This window comes from Eurosta solidaginis, chromosome 3, assembly GCF_040869045.1.
Source record: "Eurosta solidaginis isolate ZX-2024a chromosome 3, ASM4086904v1, whole genome shotgun sequence".
Lineage (NCBI taxonomy): Eukaryota > Metazoa > Arthropoda > Insecta > Diptera > Tephritidae > Eurosta > Eurosta solidaginis.
In genome coordinates, this window is record NC_090321.1 from 88,212,534 (window position 1) to 88,236,834 (window position 24,301).

The 24,301-nt window shown below is 34.1% G+C and overlaps 2 protein-coding genes across 2 annotated transcripts in view; both read left to right on the plus strand.

The window, feature by feature from the left end:
• LOC137244117 (putative sodium-dependent multivitamin transporter) overlaps positions 1 to 24,301 on the plus strand; it is a 105,110-nt gene that overhangs the window by 51,073 nt on the left and 29,736 nt on the right. The gene's annotated exons all lie outside the window — the stretch shown is intronic.
• LOC137244116 (uncharacterized) lies at positions 19,098 to 21,295 on the plus strand. Its single transcript, XM_067772684.1, has 2 exons — positions 19,098 to 21,199; positions 21,271 to 21,295. The coding sequence occupies exon 1, from the start codon at positions 19,144 to 19,146 to the stop codon at positions 20,983 to 20,985; it is 1,842 nt and encodes a 613-aa protein (XP_067628785.1). The 5' UTR covers positions 19,098 to 19,143; the 3' UTR covers positions 20,986 to 21,199; positions 21,271 to 21,295.

A 24,301-nucleotide genomic window follows, 5' to 3' on the forward strand; every position in this document is an offset into this window, starting at 1 on the left:
CGAAATTCGCACAAATTCTGACACACCAATATACTCAAAATCATACCCATATCCCATGAGCCTTAAGCAGGAAGTTGAAACTCAGGTAAACAAACTGCTAGAGGACGGAATAATACGCAAATCAAGATCCCCATACAACTCACCCGTCTGGGTCGTGCCTAAAAAGGACGATGCCTCAGGGGAAAAAAAATTTCGAATGGTCATTGATTACAGGAAACTTAATCAAGTAACAATCGCAGATAGGTATCCAATACCCGAGATAAACGAGGTACTTTCCCAATTAGGAAAGAATCGAATTTTCTCAGTGATTGACTTAAAAAGCGGTTTCCATCAAATTCCTCTTAAGGAATCTGACGTGGAAAAAACAGCTTTTTCAGTGAACAACGGAAAATACGAGTTCACGAGACTTCCTTTTGGCTTAAAGAACGCCCCTGCCATCTTTCAACGGACACTGGACGACATACTTAGGGAACACATAGGTAGAATTTGCTATGTATACATAGACGATATAATTATATTTAGCGAGGACGAAAAAACGCACGCTGAACATATCGACACAATTTTCGAAACTCTGAACAAGGCAAACATGAAAGTCCAGATTGACAAATGCGACTTTTTCAAAAAGAAAGTCGAATTCCTGGGATTTGTCGTCTCTTCTGACGGAATCTCTACAAACCCAGCCAAAGTACAATCAATAACAGACTTCCCCTACCCCAAAACAATTAAAGACTTACGCTCATTCTTGGGTTTATCCGGATATTATAGAAGATTCATCCAAGATTATGCGAAACTAGCAAAACCACTGACATCCCTACTTCGAGGAGAGGAAGGAAGAATGTCTAAAAGCAGTTCAAGGAAAATTCTAATAAATTTGAATGAAAAAGCAAAAGAAGCATTCAATAAAATTAAAGCCACCCTCACATCCAAAGATGTTATCCTACAATACCCAGATTACAGTAAAGGTTTCGACTTAACTACAGATGCCTCACAATATGCCATAGGCGCAGTTTTGGAACAGAATGGCAAACCGATCACATTTATTTCAAGAACATTAAACAAAGCTGAAGAAAATTATGCAGTAAATGAAAAGGAAATGCTTGCAATAATTTGGGCTTTAAATTCCTTCAGAAATTACCTATACGGCACAGCGAAAGTTATTATACACACTGACCATCAGCCACTCACCTATGCCTTAAGCAATAAGAACACTAACTCTAAATTGAAACGATGGAAAGCAATACTAGAGGAATATAACTATGAGATACAATATAAACCAGGAAAGGCCAATGTAGTTGCAGATACATTATCAAGGCCATTTGAGGTAAATTCTTTATCAGTCGCGACGCACTAAAGACGACAGTTCATCGCACAACCTAATCCCAGCAGTAGAAGGACCCATAAATGCCTTCAAAAACCAAATTTGGATCTCGCTAGGAGATGAAGACAGCTATCAGTTTAAAATACCATTCCCGACCTATCATAGACACTTAATTTGTAAACCCCACCTTTCAACCGACGATTTAACAGCACTACTAAAACGTTACCTAAATCCTTCAGTGATAAACGGCTTATTTACCTCTGAAGAAATAATTGGAAAAATTCAGGAAATCTATCCCCTTCATTTTTCCAATTACAAAATTCGCTATACCCAAACAAAAGTACAAGATTTAGTAAACGAGGATGATCAAAATGAGGAAATATTAAAAGAACACACACGAGCACATAGAAATAGAGATGAAAACAAAAAACAACTAATACAGAAATATTACTTCCCAAAAATGACAGCAAGAATAGAAAATATAATTAAACAGTGCAAAGTTTGTAAAGAAAATAAATATGACCGTCACCCTAATAAACCACATCTACTTAAAACCCCAATTCCCCAGTACCCTGGTGAAATAGTTCACATAGATATCTATAATACGGAGAAACGCCTGGTACTAACAGCAGTAGATAAATTTTCTAAATATGCCCAGGTAAGAATAATACAGTCAGAGGCAATAGAAGATATCAGAGAACCTTTGCGACAAATACTCTTCGCATTTGGTGTACCTAAGACAATAGTTATCGACAATGAAAAGTCCCTAAACTCACTATCCATACAATTCATGGTAGAAGATCAACTTGGAATTAAAACCTTTAAACCACCTTCATACGCAAGCACAGTTAATGGTCAAGTGGAAAGGTTTCATTCCACCTTATCGGAAATTATGCGCTGCCTCCAAACAGAACGCACCCATCGTTCATTTCAAGAACTATTAGATAGATGCACATATGAATATAATTACTCCATACACTCAGCAACAGGAAAACGACCTATAGAAACATTTTTCGGTAGACGAGTCTCGATAGACCCAGAACAATACGAGAATTCATGGCGAGAAAACATAGAAACCCTTCGGAAAAGACAAGAAAAGGATTTAGAAATCCATAATAAAACACGGAAACCCATTAAGACATACACCCCTGGTGACATAACTTATGTTAGGATTAATAAAAGAATAGGATCAAAACTCACTGCTAGATATAGGAAGGAAATTGTGAAAGAAGATAAATCTAGTGTAGTAATTACTGAAAAAGGAAGAATAGTACATAAGAGTAACATTAAGACTTAATATGATTTTAGTAAAATAAGAAACTCCCCCTTCAAAATTCTCTCTTACAGACTTCTCGTGCACCTAGTGTACGCGGACTTTAAAATAATAGATTACTCCAACTCTCAACTTGCAACATTTAGTACGGGACAAACCAAAATTCAAACAGGAACTTACAAAATTATACAAAAAAAAGGAACTGGACGTATGCCAAAAGACACTAAATGAACTTAGCCATACCATTAGGTCCCAAACCAACGAAGGAAACCCCTCTTGCCCATTCTCAATAATGAATTAAGATCAATACAAGATTATTTGAATAGACTTAAACCAAGGAAATTTAAAAGAGCAATTAATGAACTAGGAACCATCTGGAAGTGGATCGCAGGAAATCCCGACCACGACGACCAAGTCATCTTAGAAAATGAAATAAATAATATAGTTGAAAATAATAACCAGCAAGTGGTAATTAATAAAGTAATTTTTGATAAAATAAATGAAATTACAGCAATTTCTAATAAAATCGCGAAATCCATACAAACGGATGAACACACTCAACATAATTTTGCTATTGAAATGAAATATAAGTTAAAAATTATCAAAGAAATAATTAATATAGACTATGCGATACATTGGGCTAAGGCCGGCATAGTCAACTCCTATATATTTTCAAATGAAGAAATTATGTTAATCAAGTCAATATACGAAAAAAACAATTTTACCCTAAGTAGTATAGAAAAATCACTAGAAATCGCAAGCGTAAAAATTGCAACAAACGATAAAATGTTATTTTACATAATAGGATTACCAATAACAAATGAAGACATTTGTGAGTCAATTTTGATAAAACCTATAGGAAAATTTATTAATAAAGTCCCTTACGAGGACATTGTAACATGTAATAATAACTTAGTATATGGAATTGAATCTAAATGTAAAGAAAATAATAATGTAAGAATATGTAACCGTAAGGATATAGTAGACATTAGCAACACTACCTGTGTCCCACCTCTACTGAGAAGCAAGCCAGCTGAATGCGTTTTTGTTAATAACCAGCACATCCCAACCGTAGAAAGCATCACTCCTGGCATCCTACTACTAAACCAATACAACGGTACCATAGATATCGACAACCAAAAAGTAAACCTGGCAGGGTCATACGCAATACAGTACCATAATTCCACAGTTCATATCAATAAACAGATATATTCTTTTAACGAACTACTAACCAGCAAACCACTACCTGCAATTCTCCAGTCAAATGTCCCATCAAAGCAAGAAGAAGAAATCCTAAGTTTGGAAATGATGAAGGAACTCCATATAAATAACACAAATCGTATAAATTCATTGCGCACAAAACACAAAGCGGCCATAATCACACATTTTTCTCTAACAATCATGATAATAATCTGCCTAGGAGGACTCATATTCGCACCAGTAATAAGAAGACATTTTACAAAGGAACCAGAAGAGCTATCAAGCTACAAAGTAAGCATCCAGGTAAACGATAACAAGGAACCTGTAGCATCCGAAATCCCTACCTTAACAAACGAGGACGTTCGTTTTTGGGGTGGAGGAGTTAGCACCAACTAAGTCAACATTCGAGCTGACGCTAATGTAAAGAGCTTAGTCAGCAATACGCAAGTTGATGGCTCAAAATACTTAATAATAATTTTGAAGCAAACAGGAAAAGGCCCAGACGCCGGATCAGCAAAAACACAAATATTGTGAACGACATCCGGAATTGAATTGGGAACAACATCCGCCACGCGCCGAACGAAATAATGCTGGCACAGGTAGAATTAAGTTATATTTAGAACTAATTTACCATTTTAAAGTCAGCCAGTTGTAAGCAGTTAGTTGTAAACGTTTAGTTTTAATTAGTGAATAAATAATAATAAAGGTCTTGAGACCCAAAAAAATTATTTTTTTAGTAACCTTAACAAAGGATACAATAATTGACATATTGTTATGTAAGTCATATACACCACACCCAACACAGTCACTAGAACAAGAAGCATCAGTAGAAAAGATATAAAAACCATTTCCAATCAACGTATTTTTCATTTCATTATACATCATCTTTACCTGGACATTCGAATAATTTTTTTTTGACCCAACAAGACTATGCTTTTGAAAAACCAGATTAGGATGTTTAATGAAACCTACAGTGGTGATAATTCTATCAAAAATATTTTTGAACTTATAATAAGTTATACTGTAACTGGTATTAATTTGTGGTTCATTAGCAACCAATACCCTTAAATAACAATTTTTCATCCACTGCTGAACCAACTCTTTACCAGTTAACCATTTAGATCTAAATAAGGGTGGCAGCTCACCTGCAATCACAAATCTACTATGAACAAGCGCACTTGGTGGCACACCTATACACCTTCTCAAGGTATCAGTAACAACTCTAGACAACCTTAGATTGTAACCACTTGGAGCATTGGCCCATTTAGTACATCCATACTCTAGTTTCAATCTAAAAAAGGCCCTATAAATATTATAGCAACTTTACGAGAAATACCAGCTTTTATAGAAGTTAAACGTTTAACAATTATTTGCCTCTACTATCTCTCTCTTAACCTTAATAACTTCATAATTTAAAGAACCACTAGAATTTAAAACTCTGCCAAGAAATTTAATTTGACCTACTTGTTCTATTTGACTCTCTCCAACCCTCAATGCGAAGGAATTTCTGTTACCTTTAGCCATATACATTAGTAACATTAATATCTAAACACAACTGATTACAAGATTGTTGAAAATCTAAAACCTTTGCCTGTAAATTTTCAAAAGCCCTAGCTTGAGACCTACCAACCGAAACAATAAGAAAATCATCTGCATATTGAAAAATATGAGTACTATCATCACTTAGAAGATGTAATTTCGCAGTATATAAATTAAAAAGAATAGGCGATAAAATACTACCCTGTGGCAAACCATTTTCAATGACTATTTGATTTTTTCCTAATATTAATGTTCTTCTGTGAAGAAAATTATATATCCAGCTAAACACCTTACGATCAACACCACAATTATTAAGTATTTCGATCAACTTCACTATATCTACACAGTTATGTGCATTCGATAAATCTAAACTACATACAAAAACCTTTTTTGTTATTTTTTTCAATACCAATAACCTGAAGGCATTCATTAAGACATACCGTTGTGGATTTATGCTTTCTATAGGCAAAACTTCTATTAGGAACAATGCCATTTTTCTCAACAAAACAACTCCTTAATAACCAAATTTATACTCTTAATCATAACCGAAATTAGGGAAATTGGTCTAAAGTTACCAATCTCATTTAAGTTCGCCCCAGCTGTGGGAATGGGCACAACTGAAATTCTCCTCCATGAGTCTTTAATAATATTAAGATCAAAATGACCTTGCAAAAGCTTTGCCATGTTAAAAAAGGTATCAGGATTAAGTACATTCAACATCTTATATGTTATCTTATCCTCACCACCAGCAGTCGACTTTTTGTTAGCAATTATCTCACTCAAACACATAAAACTAGCATCAAAATCAACATTCATAGCACATGGTAACAATGGTAATCTATAACATAACATGAAGAGAAGGATTTTCTTTATTAACTACTTGATAACCTAAAAATTCCAAATATGGAGCATTATTTTCAGACAACCACAACGAAACTGAACTAGCCCCAACATTCTTAACATTTTTAACAAAAAACCATGCCTTTTTTGTATTTGGTTCAGAATTCAACGACTCTACAGCCTCCAAAAAACTTTTCTTTTTTGCCTGTTTAACACATTGCTTCCAGTCCTCAAGTAATCGACAAGCCTCATCAAGATCATCCTTTCTTGATACTCTTCTTGCCTTACATCTAGCTGCATTTAGAGTCCTATATTTCCTTTCCAATTCATTATTCCACCAAACTTTAGGTATATGCTTAAAATGATCCAAATCAATAGACGCCTTTTCTATAGCCTCTTATCAAATTTATTTATTAAATCATCTCCATTTTCTATATTTTTAATCTCATTAACTTCTTTCAAAAGTACATTTTTAGACACAAAAAGAGATGGAAATTTGGAAATATCCCCAATATCAATTATAATCGGACAGTGATGACTATTTCCAACATACATACGTTTACAACTCCATTCTACATCAGACAAAATATTAGTAAAAGAAAGATCCGGAACACTAGAATACCCTTCATCCATCAAGATTGAGCTAAAATAATAGGTTTTGGACCCATCATTAAGTCATCTAAAACATGAGTTTTCCAAAATTTTAAGGAGCACTTTACCTTTGGAAGAATCCAAATTGTCACCCCATCTAGTTAGTCTAGCATTAAAATCCCCCAACAATAAGACATTAGATTGGGAGTTTAAAAAGACAATCAATTTTGACATTTCAGAATCAAAAACTGCACTAGGGATATTAGGCTGAAGATAAACACAACAAATCATCAAGTTATGAGTAAGATTTGTTGTTTTTGCAATAATGATATCACAATCAGTATTATATTTAACTCTACTAAACTTAAAATTTTTCTTAAAAGCAATTGCAACACCACCATAACCATCCCGTCTAGTTTTTGTTTAACTAATTTAAAATTAGATAATTTATGTTCAACTAAATTTTCAACATGGGGAAAATCTCCTGCAAAACTACAATATACACATTATTTTGATTTAAAAACATATCAATATTTGATTTATTCGTTTTATGATTGTTTCTAAACCTTTCCATTCTATTCTTCAGTGACTCAAGTCCCTCATTGTATTTTAAATTATCAATAACAGAAATAAGAGGATCATCTCTATTTAATTGGAATCATTCACATAAAGCATTTATTATCTTATCTATATCTGAAACCTTAGTCCAGCCAGCCCTTTCATAACAAGGAACAATTGGACTTTTAGCAAAACTTTTCTTTACTTCAATAGCTTTCACAACTTGCACAGACATTTTAGCCACTTTACTATACTTTTTCTTAACCAACCTGTTATTAATTTCATTATAATTACTAAGAACCTTTGGTTCAGAACTCGGTAACTCTGGAAAGTTAGCATCAAAGCCCTCTAACAACTCAAACCTATTTGAATTGTTTAATTGGGCATATGTATTAAACGCCTCTTTCTTACTAATTTTTTTAATAGTCATGACCTCAATAACCTCCTTCTCTTTTTGCCACCTGTCCATCCTGTTGATAGATACATGATTCCCATCACCACAGAGAATACACTTGGGATTTGTACATTTCTCAGCACACTTACCCTCAATTCCACATAATATACAACGAGTTTTAGCCCTACAACTTAACTTAGTATGGCCAAGTCTACCACAATTAAAACATTGCTTAGCTGGGGGAAAATAATGTAAAACTTTGAAATTAGTATAAAAAATTGTAATTTCAGAAGGAAGTTTACACCCTTCAAAGAAAATCTTAATTGTCTCAGTTGGCAAAAATCTAGTTTTATCATCTCTATCTCTTCTTTTAATCCTAGAAACACCAATTACATTGATATCTGAACCAATATTTTAAAAAATTTCCTCATCAGTTAACTCCTCAGGAATATTTCTTACATGTGGTGTAAGAAGGACAAGTCTGCAAAAAGGACTTAGGGATTAATGATATTATATTAGCCTCCCGCAAAATCTTGTTATCTAAACAAGCATTAGCCATTTCTACATTTTCAAAAACAATTTTGTAAAGCGTTCTTCCCGTAACAATAACATCCTTTACCCCAGCAATATCAAAAGTCTTAATTTTATTCCAAAAATAAAGTCTATTTTTAACATTAATATTTTTAAAAAGACTTGACTTAGAAGTATCAAGCAAAACAGCAGGCAAACCATTATAATTTAAAGGAAAGTAAATTACATCACGGCCTGGTTTATTATGAAAACCAACATTCCTATCATCATTTGTCTGAAGCAATTCACCCCTAACAAAATTACTATTTAAAAGGTTATAGTAGTCACGCTATTTCCACCATTTGAATTCAAAGCAACATTCAAACAATTTTCACCACTATCACCATCATTATTCAATACTCCATTTTCCATAACCACCATTTTTTCTTTTGAGTTTATGTTCACTAATTCATTATCAATGTGATTTTTAGCCTCCTTAGCCAAAAAACTTTTACAATTTATATTTACGCTACCATTTTCCATAGCCTTCATTTTATCATCAGAAAATGGATTTGAGGTTATGTGTGTTAAAACACTCTGACCACCAGAACAACAATTAGTGTTGTTTTCATCATTTTTATTACATAGAAACATACCCTTCCGTACCAGCATGCCTTGAAAAGCAGGCATATTACTACTTTTTGCAGCCCTTTTAACATTGGACATTTTAACGAAAAGGACTAGATATCAACTCCTCCATTAAATTGAAATCGTCAAACCGAGATCCACCAGTAGCCCCAACATCCATAAGTTCATTTCCCTCACCCAAAATCCTAACCTCACCACCACCAGGATCTCCACCCTCAACATCTCCTACACCAACATCATCCGACGCCGAAGCGTCCTCCATTTTGAATTACAAAATTAAACCAATTAATTTTTACTCACCGAGATTGATATTAATATTGTTATTAACAATAAAAATTGACAATTAAATGTATACGCATTTATAATCCACTTTGGACACACAAAAGACAACAAAAAATTAAAAAAGTCAAAAAAGTCTGAAACTTATCTTAATTTAGGAAAATTTTTCCTTGATAAGATGGCGTCGGCAACAGTTTTCACACGATATCCGTATTTAAAAAATTAGTCCGCTGTCTGCAACTGCAAATCGAAGAATGGTTTGGTCGTATTGCTTTTTCATTTTTGTAAAAGCCAGCGACATCTGTAAATACAGGCTGATAATAAACTAGAGCGTTAATTTGAACAAATTAGTACACTTGACTTGTTTTGCGAAGCGCAAATTTGTGCAAAAATATGAGTATGCCCGTCGATAAGCTTACATAGGTCTGTTTCGCGTTAATTGTTGCAAGCTTCGTATTTCTTTTGTCAGTGGTGCAATTATTGGTAGATTTTTTAATGTGCAGAAGTCATCACATTTTTCGGCATTATGCAGAAATTTTATAATATCTTTAGCGCAAGCCCTCAGAGATGGGAAATTCTCAAGGAAAAAACTAATTGCTCCTTGCACAGCATGTCACAAACACGATGGTCTGCTCGTGTGGATAGTGTGAAACCTTTCGCAACTCACATTCCCCAAATATTGAAAGCTATTGATGAAATCAAGCTTTTGAATCTGAGTTCAGGAACAGTAACGGATTTGAAAAGTATTGAAGCATATATGGGGAAATTTGAGTGTATCCTCTATTTGGCTCAAAGTGTTGACGGTAATCAACCATCGAAATCTGGTACTGCAAGCTAGAAATGCCACACTGGACGTGGAAACATAAAATATACGTAGCCTGATTGATGACTTGAAGAAGTTCAGGGATCAATGGTCGATCATACTTCAAGAATGTAAGGTTCTGGCAGGGAGTATAGGAGTTGTGAATACCTTTGCAGAGAAAGAAAGAAGATAAGACAACGCCAGTTCCATGAATTACCTGGCGAATCACCTGAGTGTGATTCCGAAACTCAATTCAAACAGCAAGTTTTTTACGTTTATTTTGGACTGCTTGATTGGTAACATGACACGACGTTTCGAAGCCGTAAATGACATTGCGATTAAATAAAGTTTTTTGTGGAAGTATCAGGATCTGACGGAAGAAGAGCTCAGAGAAAAGGCAGCGGCATTCTGCACGATTTATGGCATCGATATTTCTACAGATCTAATAGATGAAATCATTCATCTCAAAGCCATCCACTTAGCAAATTTGGGATGTGATTCGCTGCCACCATTTCAAATTCTGAACAAATTTCATGCCTTGAAGATGGAAGTATTATTTCCTAACATCTGCATAGCATTAAGAATATTTTGCACACTTCCAGTCAGTGCGGCTGAAGAGGAGCGTTCTTTTAATCTATTGTCTCGCGTGAAAAATTGTTTACGTTTTACTATGAGCGAAAATCGCTTGACAAGCCTTGGAACATTGGCGTTGGAGTCCAGCCTTGTTCGCGGCATTAGTTTTGAATCGGTAATTTCCATATTCGCAGACCAAAAAGCACAGAAAGTTTTCCTTGGCTGATTCAAGCTCTTAAAGTGTACATATTTTGAAAATGTTAATGTAAGCAAATCAAACAATGAAATCTAACATTTCATTTATGTAAGTGCTGCAATAGATCTTATTTTATATGAAACTAGCAGACCTGGCAGACGTTGTTCTGTCCTAAATTTGGCCATCTGCATACATTTTAATAAGCTTTTTCCGTCTAAATCTGCCCTACCCCTCTACTCTTTTTCCTAATCTTTTTATTCACTCCTCCCTCCGTCTATTCTATCTCTTTCTCAGTCTCCTTCTCTCTTTTATCTTCTCTCAAGTTTTACTCCTTCTTCTTCATCTCTTATTGCCAGTCCCAGAGGGTGGTATGTATTTTGTTCCAGTCCCATTCCGAGTCTCAGTCCCAGTCCCACTCCGAGTATCAGTCTCAGTCCCAGTCCTAGTCCTAATCCCAGTCCCAGTCCGTCTCTGGTATACTTCCCGGAAAAAAGCATCGTAAATACTAATATAGGCAAATTTATATACGAAATTTCAGGCAAATCGAATAGGACGTATGTAAATAGGTATGTGGGTATTATTAATTCTTGTCTTTATTTCGGCTTCGCATGCATATTTATCAGTTTTGCCCGGTTGATGCGACTAAATCGAATATCACAATGAACTTTAGAGCTCTCAGCAACAGCTTTCATTTGATATCCATAATACACACACATTCTAGGGGTATCCGGGTCCATGTTTTGGCCTCTATCTCGAGACCCTAGTCACTCAGCGGTGTAAAACTTACTCTGTATTATAGCACACATCAACAGCTTCAATTTGATACCCGTAATATAAACACACATTCTAGGTGTATCCGGGTCCACATTTTGGGCTATATCACGAGACCCTAGCCTCCCAGTTGTATGAAAATTATCCTGTACTATAGCACTCATCAGCAGCTTTCATTTGATATCCATATTGTATAAACACATTCCAGGGGTACCCGGGTCCACGTTTTGGGCCATATCTCGAGACCCTAGCCTCCCAGTTGTATGAGAATTATCCTGTACTATAGCACTCATCAACAGCTTTCCTTTGATATCCATATTGTATAAACACATTCTAGGTGTATCCGGGTCCACGTTTTGGGCTCTATCTCGAGACCCTAGCCTCCCAGTTGTATGAAAATTATCCTGTACTATACCACACATCAACAGCTTTCATTTGATATCCATATTGTATAAACACATTCTAGGGGTACCCGGGTCGACGTTTTGATCTCAAGACCCTAGGCACGTAGCGAAAAAAAGGTAGACGTTGGCCGATTCTCAGACCTACCCAATATGCTCACAAAATTTCATGAGAATCGGTTCAGCCGTTTCGGAGGAGTTAAGCCTCTAACACCGTGACAGAAGAATTTTATATATTAGATAAAACTGACAATGTGCATTGAAAAATGTATGTATGTTATGTTACTTTTTTTACTGGGTTGAGTTTATTTTTTAGGGGGGCCCGTAAACGCGAACTGTCCCAAACGCCCGGCTCGGCTCTCTGCGGCCCTGCTTATATGCACCCCGGTTATAAGCATTTCTCCGTTATAAGCACTAGAAAAATTGTAAAAAAAAGTTCCCCTACTTCAATGTGCACATCAAATTCCGATGTAAGCACCCCGCTTATTAGCATTTCCCGCTTAAAAGCACCGATTTTTTTCTAAAGTTTTGTAATTTTCCCGCTTATAAGCACTAAATAAAAAAATTCTATTTTAAATCTTCTCATACGCGAATTTATTTGGCTTCTAACTAAATTTACAAGCACTGTGTTAAACATTTATCGATTCTACAATGTAAACAATGAGCAAGCAAACAGCTTTAACGTATCACCAAAAAAGGCAATTATTTCAGAACTACAAACCACAATTAAAAATGAACTTTGTGTAAAATATAAATGTTCGTGATCTACTATTAACCAAATAATTCGCGAAAAGATAGATAGATAGGAATATAAATAGGAAAGGGGAATAGGTGCAGCAATTCGAGCGAGGTTGATAAAGCAGTAACAATTTGGTTTAACCAAATGCCTGCGTCCGGCGTTGTCATATCTGTGAACATGGTAAAAGAAAAGGCCACGCAGTTATCTATTAAAATGAACAAGAATTTCAATGCCTCCACCGGATGGTTATGGCGCTGGCAAAAACGGAACGGAATTTCAGTCAAACACCTTCGCCGAACGTTGAGGGTGCAAATGATTTTTTAGAATTGCTTCCCGACTTGATAAAAACTTACAGCACTAGAGACATGTTCAACGCTGACGCAAGTAGTTTCTTGTTCAAGTCACTGCCAAACTCATCTTTAAGTAAAAGTAATGATGGACCGAAAGTATACAAATTAAGCAAAGAGCGGTTGACGGTTTGCTCCTTATGCAATGCATCTGGAGACTACAAAAAAGCTTTCGTTATTGGTAAACCCAAAAATACTCGATGTTTTAAAAATGTAACTTTACCAGTTCAGTACTTTTCGCAAAATGAGGCGTGGATGGGTAAAGATATCTGAACATCGATACTGACATCTTTTGACGAAGAAATTACACTTCAGAAGAGAAAGGTTATTTTATTCGTTGACAATGCCGCGCTTTACAAGTTAGTGCCTTTACAAAATGTAGACCTCCATTACCTTCCAGCCAACACGACATAAATTTTACAACCGTTCGATCAAGGCATTATCCACGCATTCAAAGCTTATTATCGTCAAATCATTATAAGACACCAGATACTTTTTTTGGAGAGTGGAAGAACCATTAAAGAATTTAGGAAATCGATTAACTTGTTGACAGCATTCAACGGATAAATCGCGCTTGGTGGTTGGTTAAGCCCGAAACCATAGCTAACACTATCAAAAAGGTATGACCATCCTTAGTTTTTTTAAAAGAAAACTCCGAGATAGTGGAAGACGAACCAGATGAAGAAAACGTAATAATATTTGAAAGTGATGAGCTACAACAAGAGGAGTTCAGAAATTTCGTTAGGATTGATAACAACCTTGCCTACTACGGAGAATCTACTGACGAACATAAAATTGCAGAGGCCTTCCCAGGAGAAAATTCAATAATATAAGAATCGTCCTATGATGAACCTTCTAATAGTGTTGCAGATAATATTCCAAGTCGTAAGGAAGTCATTGATTCCATTGATACTATCCGTAGGGCACTTATGCCTGCCTACAAATAAATTTATGCTCGGGATCGATAAAATTGAGCAATACTATTTCGAACTCCCTAAATTGAACATTCAGTGGAAAGTTACAGGCTTTTTTTTAAAAATAATTAACAAATTCGTACATGTATCATATGCAGTACTTATATGTAAGTATATATGTAAAACCCAATGAATGATACAAAATTCAGTATAACTGTTAATGTATTGATCTCTGTACACTTGAAATTATTTGTTTTAAATAAACGAATTCTCAGTTGTTCCTTTTTATGGTATATTAACTTTGGTCCGATGTTTGTAACGTTGAGAAATATGGAAGATAGACTCACCATTAAGTATACCGAATTGATCAGCGCGACGAACTGAGTTGATATAGCCATGTCCGTCTGTCCGTCCGTCTGTCTGTTTGAATTCAAACTAGTCCCTCAAATTTTGAGATATCTCAATGAAATTTGGTACAAGGATGTATTTTTGTATTATATTAGACATTTGTCGGATCCGGTAGGATCGGACCACTATAACATATATCTCCCATACAACCGATCGTTCAGATAAGACGATTTTGGTCATTCCTGCCGCAGTTTAGAAAGTATAAATGTGAAAATCGGTGACATATATTCTAATATATCATAGAATATATCCTGAAAAATCACTTTGATCGGAGCTATATATAGTTGTATCCCATACAACCGATCGTTCAGATAGAAAGATTTTTGGTCATTTCTCCCTTAATTTAGAAAGTATAAACGTGAAACTCGGTGATATATATTTTAATATATCGTAGAAGCTTTTCTGAAAAAATCACTTTGATCGGAGCTATATATAGTATAGTATATCCCATACAACCGATCGTTCAGATACAACGATTTTTGGCAATTTCTCCCTTCATTTCCAATATAAAAACGTTAAACTTGATGATATATATTCTAATATATCATAGACGATTTCCTGTAAAAATCATTTCGATCGGAGCTATATATAATATATATCCCATGCAACCGATCTTTCCGATAAGGGGGGTTTTTGCCATTTTTTATTTTATACTTATCTTAAAAATCTTTTAGGTATGTACAGCTGTTCACTATATATTTCTTGTCTTATACATCCGATTATTTGGAGATTACGAACGGGATAAGATTATTGTTCAGCCCCATTCATGAAAGGTATGAAGTCTTCGGCACAGCCGAAGACAGTCCCGTCCTTACTTTTTAAATTGGTTGTGTTAGAGGCATTGGTAATTGGGTATTTCAATATAAGCACTCCCCGCTTATAAGCACAGATTCTCGTGCATTTTCTACGGTGCTTATATCCGGGAAATACTATAAATAATGAAATTAATAGTGCTACTTATACAGTTAGTCGTTCGAAAATTCCAAAAGCTTGATGGAATGGTGAATTTGCTAAAGCTTTTAGATTTTTAAAAATTGCTTATAAGAAAGTTAAACTTATTGCTACTATTTTTAACTTTGATGAGTTGATTCAACAACAGAAAAATTGGAAAAAGGTGGTTAAAAAAGCTAAGAAAAGTCACTTTAATAGTCAAATTGGTGACATTAATAAAGGTATTGGTAAAAGTGCTTGGCGATTTGTTAAATCATTAAGCGATGATTTCAATGTTAATAGAAATTCAGTATGGTGTAACGTTAATACCTAATTTAAATTTTTTGAATATGCTAACAGATCAAGTGACTCAAAATTCTGTGAGTATGCCATTAAATGAATGTGTTGAGATATATAGCAATTGGGCTTTTTCTTACGATCATAAAATTACCTATAAAATGATAAAAGCTTTTTCTGATAGCACTTTAAATAATTTTAAAACTGCACTTTCTGACATTTTTTTTAGTAACAATATTCCAGATAATTGGGGAAACATTAAAATTGTCCTTTTCCCAAAAAGAGATAATATTAGACCTATATCTCTTATTTCTGTTCTACTTAAAAAATTTAATGCTTGTGTTAAAAATAAAATATAATTTTCTTGATGTAAATTCTAAATTTCCAAGTACTTCTTTTGCTTATAGGAAAACTAAGTCAGCAACAATGTATATTAATCATATTCTTCATCAAATTAGTATATTTAAAAGTCAAGATAAAATATTATTCTTTGTTCGACTGATTTAAATAATGCCTATAATTGTGTTAATATTAGTATTCTTAAAAATGTATTTTTTGAGTTTGATATTGAGGTAGGTTATATTAATTGGATTATTAACTTCTTAGCTTTCAGAAGACTTAAAATTAATAATGATGTTGCTGAAAATTTTAATGGTTTACCACAGGGTAGTTGTTTATCTCCTATTTTATTTAACATATACACAGCTACATAAATTTCATGATTTAAATAACTGTTATACTTCCGTTCTTCAATATGCTGATGATTTCTTTATTTTATCTGCTGGTAACAGATTCGAAAATGCTAATTTAAATCTTCAAGATAAGTTAAATGAATTTGGAAATTTATGTTCTTCTTTAAATGCTTCTAAAACTAAAGTTATACGTATTAATAAAAGCTGTAAAAAGTGTGTTAATGTTGTGGTTAATGGTTCTACTGTATCTCAAGTCAATTCTATTCAAATTATTGGTCGTATTTTAATTAAGTCTCTTTCTGTAAATGATCATTATGATATGATTAACTAATATTAAGTCTGGTCTGCATCCTCAGAAGGCGCCGAATTTATACAAATCCCCAGTTAGATCTAAAATTGAATACTCGAATACATCTTTGGAGAATACTTTATCTTCTTATTCTATTAAGATACGCACTTTGCAAAATAAATTTCTTTATGCTTTATCAAATGAATTGCCGCCTATAGAACGTTCTGAATTGCTTATGACGAATAAGTAAAATCTCTATTGTTGATTATATGAATTTTAATTCTAGCTATTCTTCTGTTTATAAAGAATTAAGTCAATTTATGATAATATTGATGTGATTATTCATAATTTCTCTCGATCAAATGTGGTAATTTTTAATAAAACGTTGCCTATGAAAAAATCGTTGTTGCCAAATAATATTGTTAAATATCATTATAATGAAATTTTAAATGATTATAAATTACGTAGTTTTTCAATTTTTTATACTGATGCTTCTCTTTCTTATGATAACTAGAGTTCGCCCAGTGGTTGAAATTCAACCACAGGAAAGGAAAGGACAGAAAAGGAATATAATAATAGGAACATTCGATGGGTAATATAATGAATAAGTAAGCTCAAAATAGGGAAATTTTATATTGCTCTGGCAGGAAGGGTATGATTTAATCAATCTGCTTCTCGTAAACAAAAGAAAAGTAGAGGAATGGAAAGGAAAGGAATGGAAGGAAAGGAAAGGAAAAGAAAGGGAGGAAAGGAAAGGAAAGAAAAGAAAAGTAGAGGAATGGAAAGGAAAGGAATGGATGGAAAGGAAAGGAAAATAAAGGGAGGAAAGGAAAGGAAAGGAAGGAATATGAATGGAAGAGAAATGAAAGTAAAAGAAAGGAAATAAAAAGAAAATTAAAGGAAAGGAAAGGAAAATAAAGAAAAGGTAAGGAAAGTAAAGGAAAGAAAAGGAAATGAAAGGAAAGGAAAGGAAATAAAAGGAAAGGAAAGGAAGGCAAAGAAAAGAAAACAAAGGAAAGGAAAATAAAAGAATAGAATGGAAAAGAAAGGAAAGCAAAGGAAAGAAAAGAAATAGACTTGATGCATGATCAGCTATGTACTTTTGTTTACTTTTTATTGTTTACAAAGCAACTCCTCGGCCATGCTCACGATTCAGCATAGTACACAAAAAGCAAGTACACACACACAGCGTGTCTATAGTATGAATAAGTGCATGTGTAGTGGTGTGACTTTTATGTTAAATTTTTTATATTAAAATGATTTTTCAAATTTTCTTTATTTATGGATAACAGTGTAGCTCAAAATTTCCTATCAATACATATATAATTTTTTCATCTTGTCTATTTATATATAAGACACTGGTTGTGGAATTTTTAATTTAATAATGGATTAAAAATTTATTTTAATATATCATTTAAAGCTTCTTCTTTTGGTGAATTATTAGTCAATGAAGAAGTTATTGATATTACCTTTGTTAATAATTGCTCTAATATAGTTATCTTTACTGATAGTTTAGTTTCATGTCAAATTAAAAAAATTATAATAATATTAATCCTATTGCTATTAGAATTCATAAGAAAATTATTGAAAGTGAATTTGAAAACATTCATATTATTTGGACACTTAAGGTGTTTTCTTTTCTACACGAAAATGTCGCCTTCACGCCAACCCTTCAAAAAGTTGTGTTTTGTTGTAAAATCAGCTTAGCCTCAATAGAGGGCATCATTATCTTTTCTCAACAGCCTACCCCTAAAATTGCCCAAAAATGCAACATTACTTGCCCTCGCTGCCATTGACAGAAAACAGCCCTGTCAATTAGCTAATGAATCACACGAAGCTGAAGCGAATGCTATATATGTACGTATGCGTCGCATCATGCCTCACTCAAAAGCAATTTGTCATCACAGTTGACAGCGAACAACCACACGAGCTGCATTTTTTTGTAAAAATGGTTACAATTTTTGTTCTTTTCAAGTCATGCAGGGCGGCACTGAACATTTTAAGTGGCTATAATTTCACAGGGCGAAGTGAGAATCTTAAAAATGTTCGCCGCTGAAAGTGGCGACATTTTGATGTAGAAAAGAAATCACCATTAGTCATGTTGGCATTTATGGTAATGAGAAAGCTAATGAATTAGCTTAAAAGGCTATTAATGATGGTGTTTTTAAAAATGTAAAATACTCTGTTGATGAGGCTAAAAAAATATTAAGAAATATGATTTTTAATGCTTTTTATTTAAATTTTTAAAATTATTCAAAATTATTTTTGTTGTCTACGGCCTTTGAATTATAACTTTTTAAATATAAACGAGCTCTAGGCCAAATATTTGTATATTCTTAATAAAACACAATACGTGAATTTTTGATATACAATTATATTATTTAATTTGTCGATATTTCGACTTCAGTCTGAAGTCATCATCAGGACTAGGTACGAAAAGAACAAACATACATATTAAAATCATAAAAATACACATTTGCACAAGTACAGAACTTACATTTTTGAATGCAATATGTCGACTAGTGTAACAAAAATATAAGTTTACGAACAGTGCAAAGCAAATAACAATAAAATGTAAATAACACACAGCCGTTATCATAAACAAAAAATGAACATAAGCAGAAAGTTATCTAAATGAGTAATGAGCAGCAAGAGATTGAGAGGAATAATTTAACAACACTAATACGGGATCATCTTAAGAAACCCAAAAATAGCGCGCGCGACAAATTTGTTTTAGATACCCTACACTCGGCCAAAACTTTTCTAAAAAACAACAAAGACTTATTGGTTCTGAATGCAGATAAGGGTAATGTTACCGTGTTAATGGATAAGTCGGACTATGAAAAGAAGTTACAACTTTTGGTAAATGACATTTCGGCATACCGGGTATTGAAACGAGATCCCACTAATAAATTACAAGAAAAAAATAACGAAATTGTAGAAAAATTGTTTAAAAACAAAGTTATAGATTTAAAAGAGAAATACAAACTAATAAGCAAAACGTCCAATGCACCTAGATTATATGGCCTGCCCAAAATTCATAAAGCAGATATCCCATTGAGACCTATTTGTTCGTCTGTCAACTCCCCTTCGTACAATTTATGCAAGTATGTGGTTAATATTCTCACGAACATAACCAAATCGTCCAAATATAACGTAAAAGACTCAATTGAATTTAAAAACAAAATAAAAGATACATACATATATGATGATGAGAGTCTCGTGTCATTTGATGTCATCTCACTTTTTCCCAGCATTCCCGTAGATCATGCCTTAGAAATTATAGCATCTAAGTGGAACCAGATAAAGAGCCACACCACACTCACAAAAGAACTTTTTCTAGAAGTTGTTCGTTTCTGCATTAGAGATAATAGATATTTTAAATTAAACAATAAAATTTATGAGCAACGCTGCGGTATGCCCATGGGTTCCCCAGCATCCCCCGTCATAGCAGACATTGTAATGGAAGAATTACTGGAGAAATTTGAAGATGACTCCCCTTATAAGCCACGTTTGCTTACCAAATACGTCGATGACCTTTTCGCAATTGTGAAAACTGATACGGTGGAAGAATTGCTAAATATTCTAAATGAATACAACAGGAGTATTAAATTTACAATTGAGGTGGAGAAGGACGGAAAACTACCGTTTCTCGATACTCTTATTATAAAAAAGAATAACCAATTATGTTTTGATTGGTATAAAAAACCTACCGCGTCAGGTAGATTAATTAACTTTAATTCTAAACATGACAAATCTACAATAGTCAATACGGCCAGAAATTTTATCAACAGAGTTCTCTCGATCAGCGATGAAGTTTATCATAAAGAAAACATTAAAATAATAATAAATGTTCTAGAAAATAATGAATTTCCTACACGCATAATAAAAAACTTTATAAGAGATTATTATAAGAAACCCACTGCGAGGAAAAATGCCGAAAATAATAAAATATATAAATCGACTACATATGTGTCAGGCCTGTCTAACAGAATAAAATATTCAAATATTTATGACAAAGAGAAATATAATTTAGCCTTTACCTACAATAATACGTTGCGACAAATTTTCAGTAATACCAAGAGTAGAATAGATAAATATGAGAAATCGGACTTGATATATAAAATTCTATGTAATGGTGACGGGTCCCACGTATGCGACAAAGTATATGTGGGGACTACTAAATCGAAATTAAAAACGAGGATTTCCGGGCATAAAACGAATATTAAAAATCGCAACAACCCTAATGATGGCAAAACGGCGCTAACACAGCATTGCAGAGAAACTGGACACTCTCCCAATTTAGAAAATGTAGAAATTCTACAGCAAGAGAGGAATTACAACAAACGCTACATATTAGAGATGCTGCACATAATAAATACACCCAGCGACAAACGGATGAACTTCAAATCTGATACAATTGGTATTGCCTCTGCCTTTAGGCAGCTGATCAACAACAACAACAATAATAGATAAGAGCATATCCCACTGTTTACCAAAGAGTTCACCTGCAGGCTGCAGCTGATATCACTTGAGCGGCGCTCACTACTCATTTAGATAACTTTCTGCTTATGTTCATTTTTTGTTTATGATAACGGCTGTGTGTTATTTACATTTTATTGTTATTTGCTTTGCACTGTTCGTAAACTTATATTTTTGTTACACTAGTCGACATATTGCATTCAAAAATGTAAGTTCTGTACTTGTGCAAATGTGTATTTTTATGATTTTAATATGTATGTTTGTTCTTTTCGTACCTAGTCCTGATGATGACTTCAGACTGAAGTCGAAATATCGACAAATTAAATAATATAATTGTATATCAAAAATTCACGTATTGTGTTTTATTAAGAATATACAAATATTTGGCCTAGAGCTCGTTTATATTTAAAAAATTATTCAAAATATCACCCAAATTTGTTTGCTTCAATTTTCAATATAAGGAAACACTTTTGTTGGTTTCGTAAAATTAGTTTGTCTCCTTATGATATTAAGAGAATTAACAGAATTTCAACTGGTCACACATATGTACATATGATAAATCATATCTACACAAAATTGGAGTTTTCACTTCTCCTTATTGTAGTTGTCATAAGACTTTTGTTTGTCGTTTTTTTAATGAGATTAGAAGTTCATATAATCTTTTTATGCTCAGTTGAGCAGAGCTCACAGAGTATATTAACTTTGATTGGATAACGGTTGGTTGTACAGGTATACAGTAATCGAGATAGATATAGACTTCCATATATCAAAATCACCAGGATCGATTGAGCCATGTCCGTTCGTCCGTCCGTCCGTTAACACGATAACTTGAGTAAATTTTGAGGTATCTTGATGAAATTTGGTACGTAGGTTCCTGAGCACTCATCTCAGATCGATATTTAAAATGAACGATATCGAATGAACCACGCCCACTTTTTCGATATCGAAAATTTCGAAAAACCGAAAAAGTGCGATAATTCATTACCAAAGACGGATAAAGCGATGAAACTTGGTAGGTGAGTTGAACTTATGACGCAGAATAGAAAATCAGTAAAATTTGGGACAATGGGCGTGGCACCGCCCACTTTTAAAAGAAGGTAATTTAAAAGTTTTGCAAGCTGTAATTTGGCAGTCGTTGAAGATATCATGATTAAATTTGGCAGGAACGTTACCCTTATTAGTATATGTACGCTTAATAAAAATTAGCAAAATTTGACAACGACGACGCCCACTTTAAAAAAAAATTTTTTTTAAAGTCAAATTTTAACAAGAAATTTAATATCTTTGTAAAGATATAAGTAAATTATGTCAACATTGAACTCCAGTAATTATTGGTGTAACAAAATACAAAAATAAAAGAAAATTTCAAAATTGGCGTGGCTCCGCCCTTTTTCATTTAATTCGTCTAGAATACTTTTAATGCCATAAGTCGAACAAAAATTTACCAATCCTTGTGAAATTTGGTAGGGGGAATAGACCCTGTGACGATAACTGTTTTCTGTGAAAATGGGCGAAATCGATTGAAGCCACGCCCAGTTTTTATACACAGTCGACCGCCTGTCCTTCCGCTTGGCCGTTAACATGATAACCTGAGCAAAAATCGATATATTTTTAGTAAACTTAGTTCACATACTTACCTCAACTCACTTTATCTTGGTATAAAAAATGGACGAAATCGGACTATGACCATGCCCACTTTTTCGATATCGAAAATTACGAAAAATGAAAAAAATGCCATAATTCTATACCAAATATGAAAAAATAGGTGAAACATGGTAATTGGATTGGTTTATTGACGCAGAATATAACTTTAGAAATAAACTTTGTAAAATGGGTGTGACACCTACCATATTAAGCAGAAGAAAATGAAAAAGTTCTGCAGGGCGAAATAAAAAACGCTTGAAATATTGGCGGGAATACTGTTCGTGGTATTACATATATAACTAAATTAGCGGTATCCAACAGATGATGTTCTGGGTCACCCTGGTCCACATTTTGGTCGACATCTGGAAAACGCCTTCACATATACAACTATAACCACTCCCTTTTAAACCCTCATTTATACCTTTAATTTGATACCCATATCGTACAAACACATTATAGAGTCACCCCTGGTCCACCTTTAAGGCGATATCTCAGAAAGGTGTCCACTTATAGAACTAATGCCCACTAACTTTTAAAATACCCATTACCACCTTTCATTTCATACCCATATCGTACAAACATATTCTAGAGTCACCCCTGGTCCACCTTTATGGCTATATCTCGAAAAGGCGACCACCTATAGAACTAGGGCCCACTCCCTTTTAAAGAGACTCACTAACACCTTTTATTTGATACCCATATCGTACAAACAAAATCTAGAGTCACCCCTGGTCCACCTTTATGGCGATATCTCGAAAGGCGACCTCCTATACAACTACTACCACTCCCGTTTAGAACCCTCATTAATACCTTTAATTTCATACCCATATCGTACACACACATTCTAGAGTCACCCCTGGTCCACCTTTATGGCGATATCTCGGAAAGGTATCCACTTATAGAACTAATGCCCACTAACTTTTAAAATACCCATTACCACCTTTCATTTCATACCCATATCGTACAAACATATTCTAGAGTCACCCCTGGTCCACCTTTATGGCTATATCTCGAAAAGGCGACCACCTATAGAACTAGGGCCCACTCCCTTTTAAAAAGACTCACTAACACCTTTTATTTGATACCCATATCGTACAAACAAAATCTAGAGTCACCCCTGGTCCACCTTTATAGCGATATCTCGAAAAGGCGTCCACCTATAGAATTAAGGTCCACTCCCTTTTAAAATACTCATTAACACCTTTCGTTTGATACCCATATTGTACAAACGCATTCTAGAGTCACCCCTGGTCCACCTTTATGGCGATATCTCGAAAGGCGACCTCCTAGACAACTACTACCACTCCCGTTTAGAACCCTCATTAATACCTTTAATTTGATACCCATATCGTACAAACACATTCTAGAGTCACCCCTGGTCCACATTTATGGTGATATCTCAAAAAGGCGTCCACCTATAGAACTAAGCCCCACGCCCTTTTAAAATACTCATTAACACCTTTCGTTTGATGCCCATATTGTACAAACGCATTCTAGAGTCACCCCTGGTCAATCTTTATGGCGATATCTCGAAAAGGCGTCCACCTATAGAACTAAAGCCCACTCCCTTTTAAAATACTCATTAACCCCTTTTGTTTGATACCCATATCGTACAAACAAATTCTAGGGTCACCCCTGGTCCACCTTTATGGCGATATCTCGAAAC

Coding starts and splice junctions, on each gene's coding strand:
- LOC137244116 (XM_067772684.1), top strand. CDS start 19,144: ATGAGTAATGAGCAGCAAGAGATTGAGAGGAATAATTTAACAACACTA.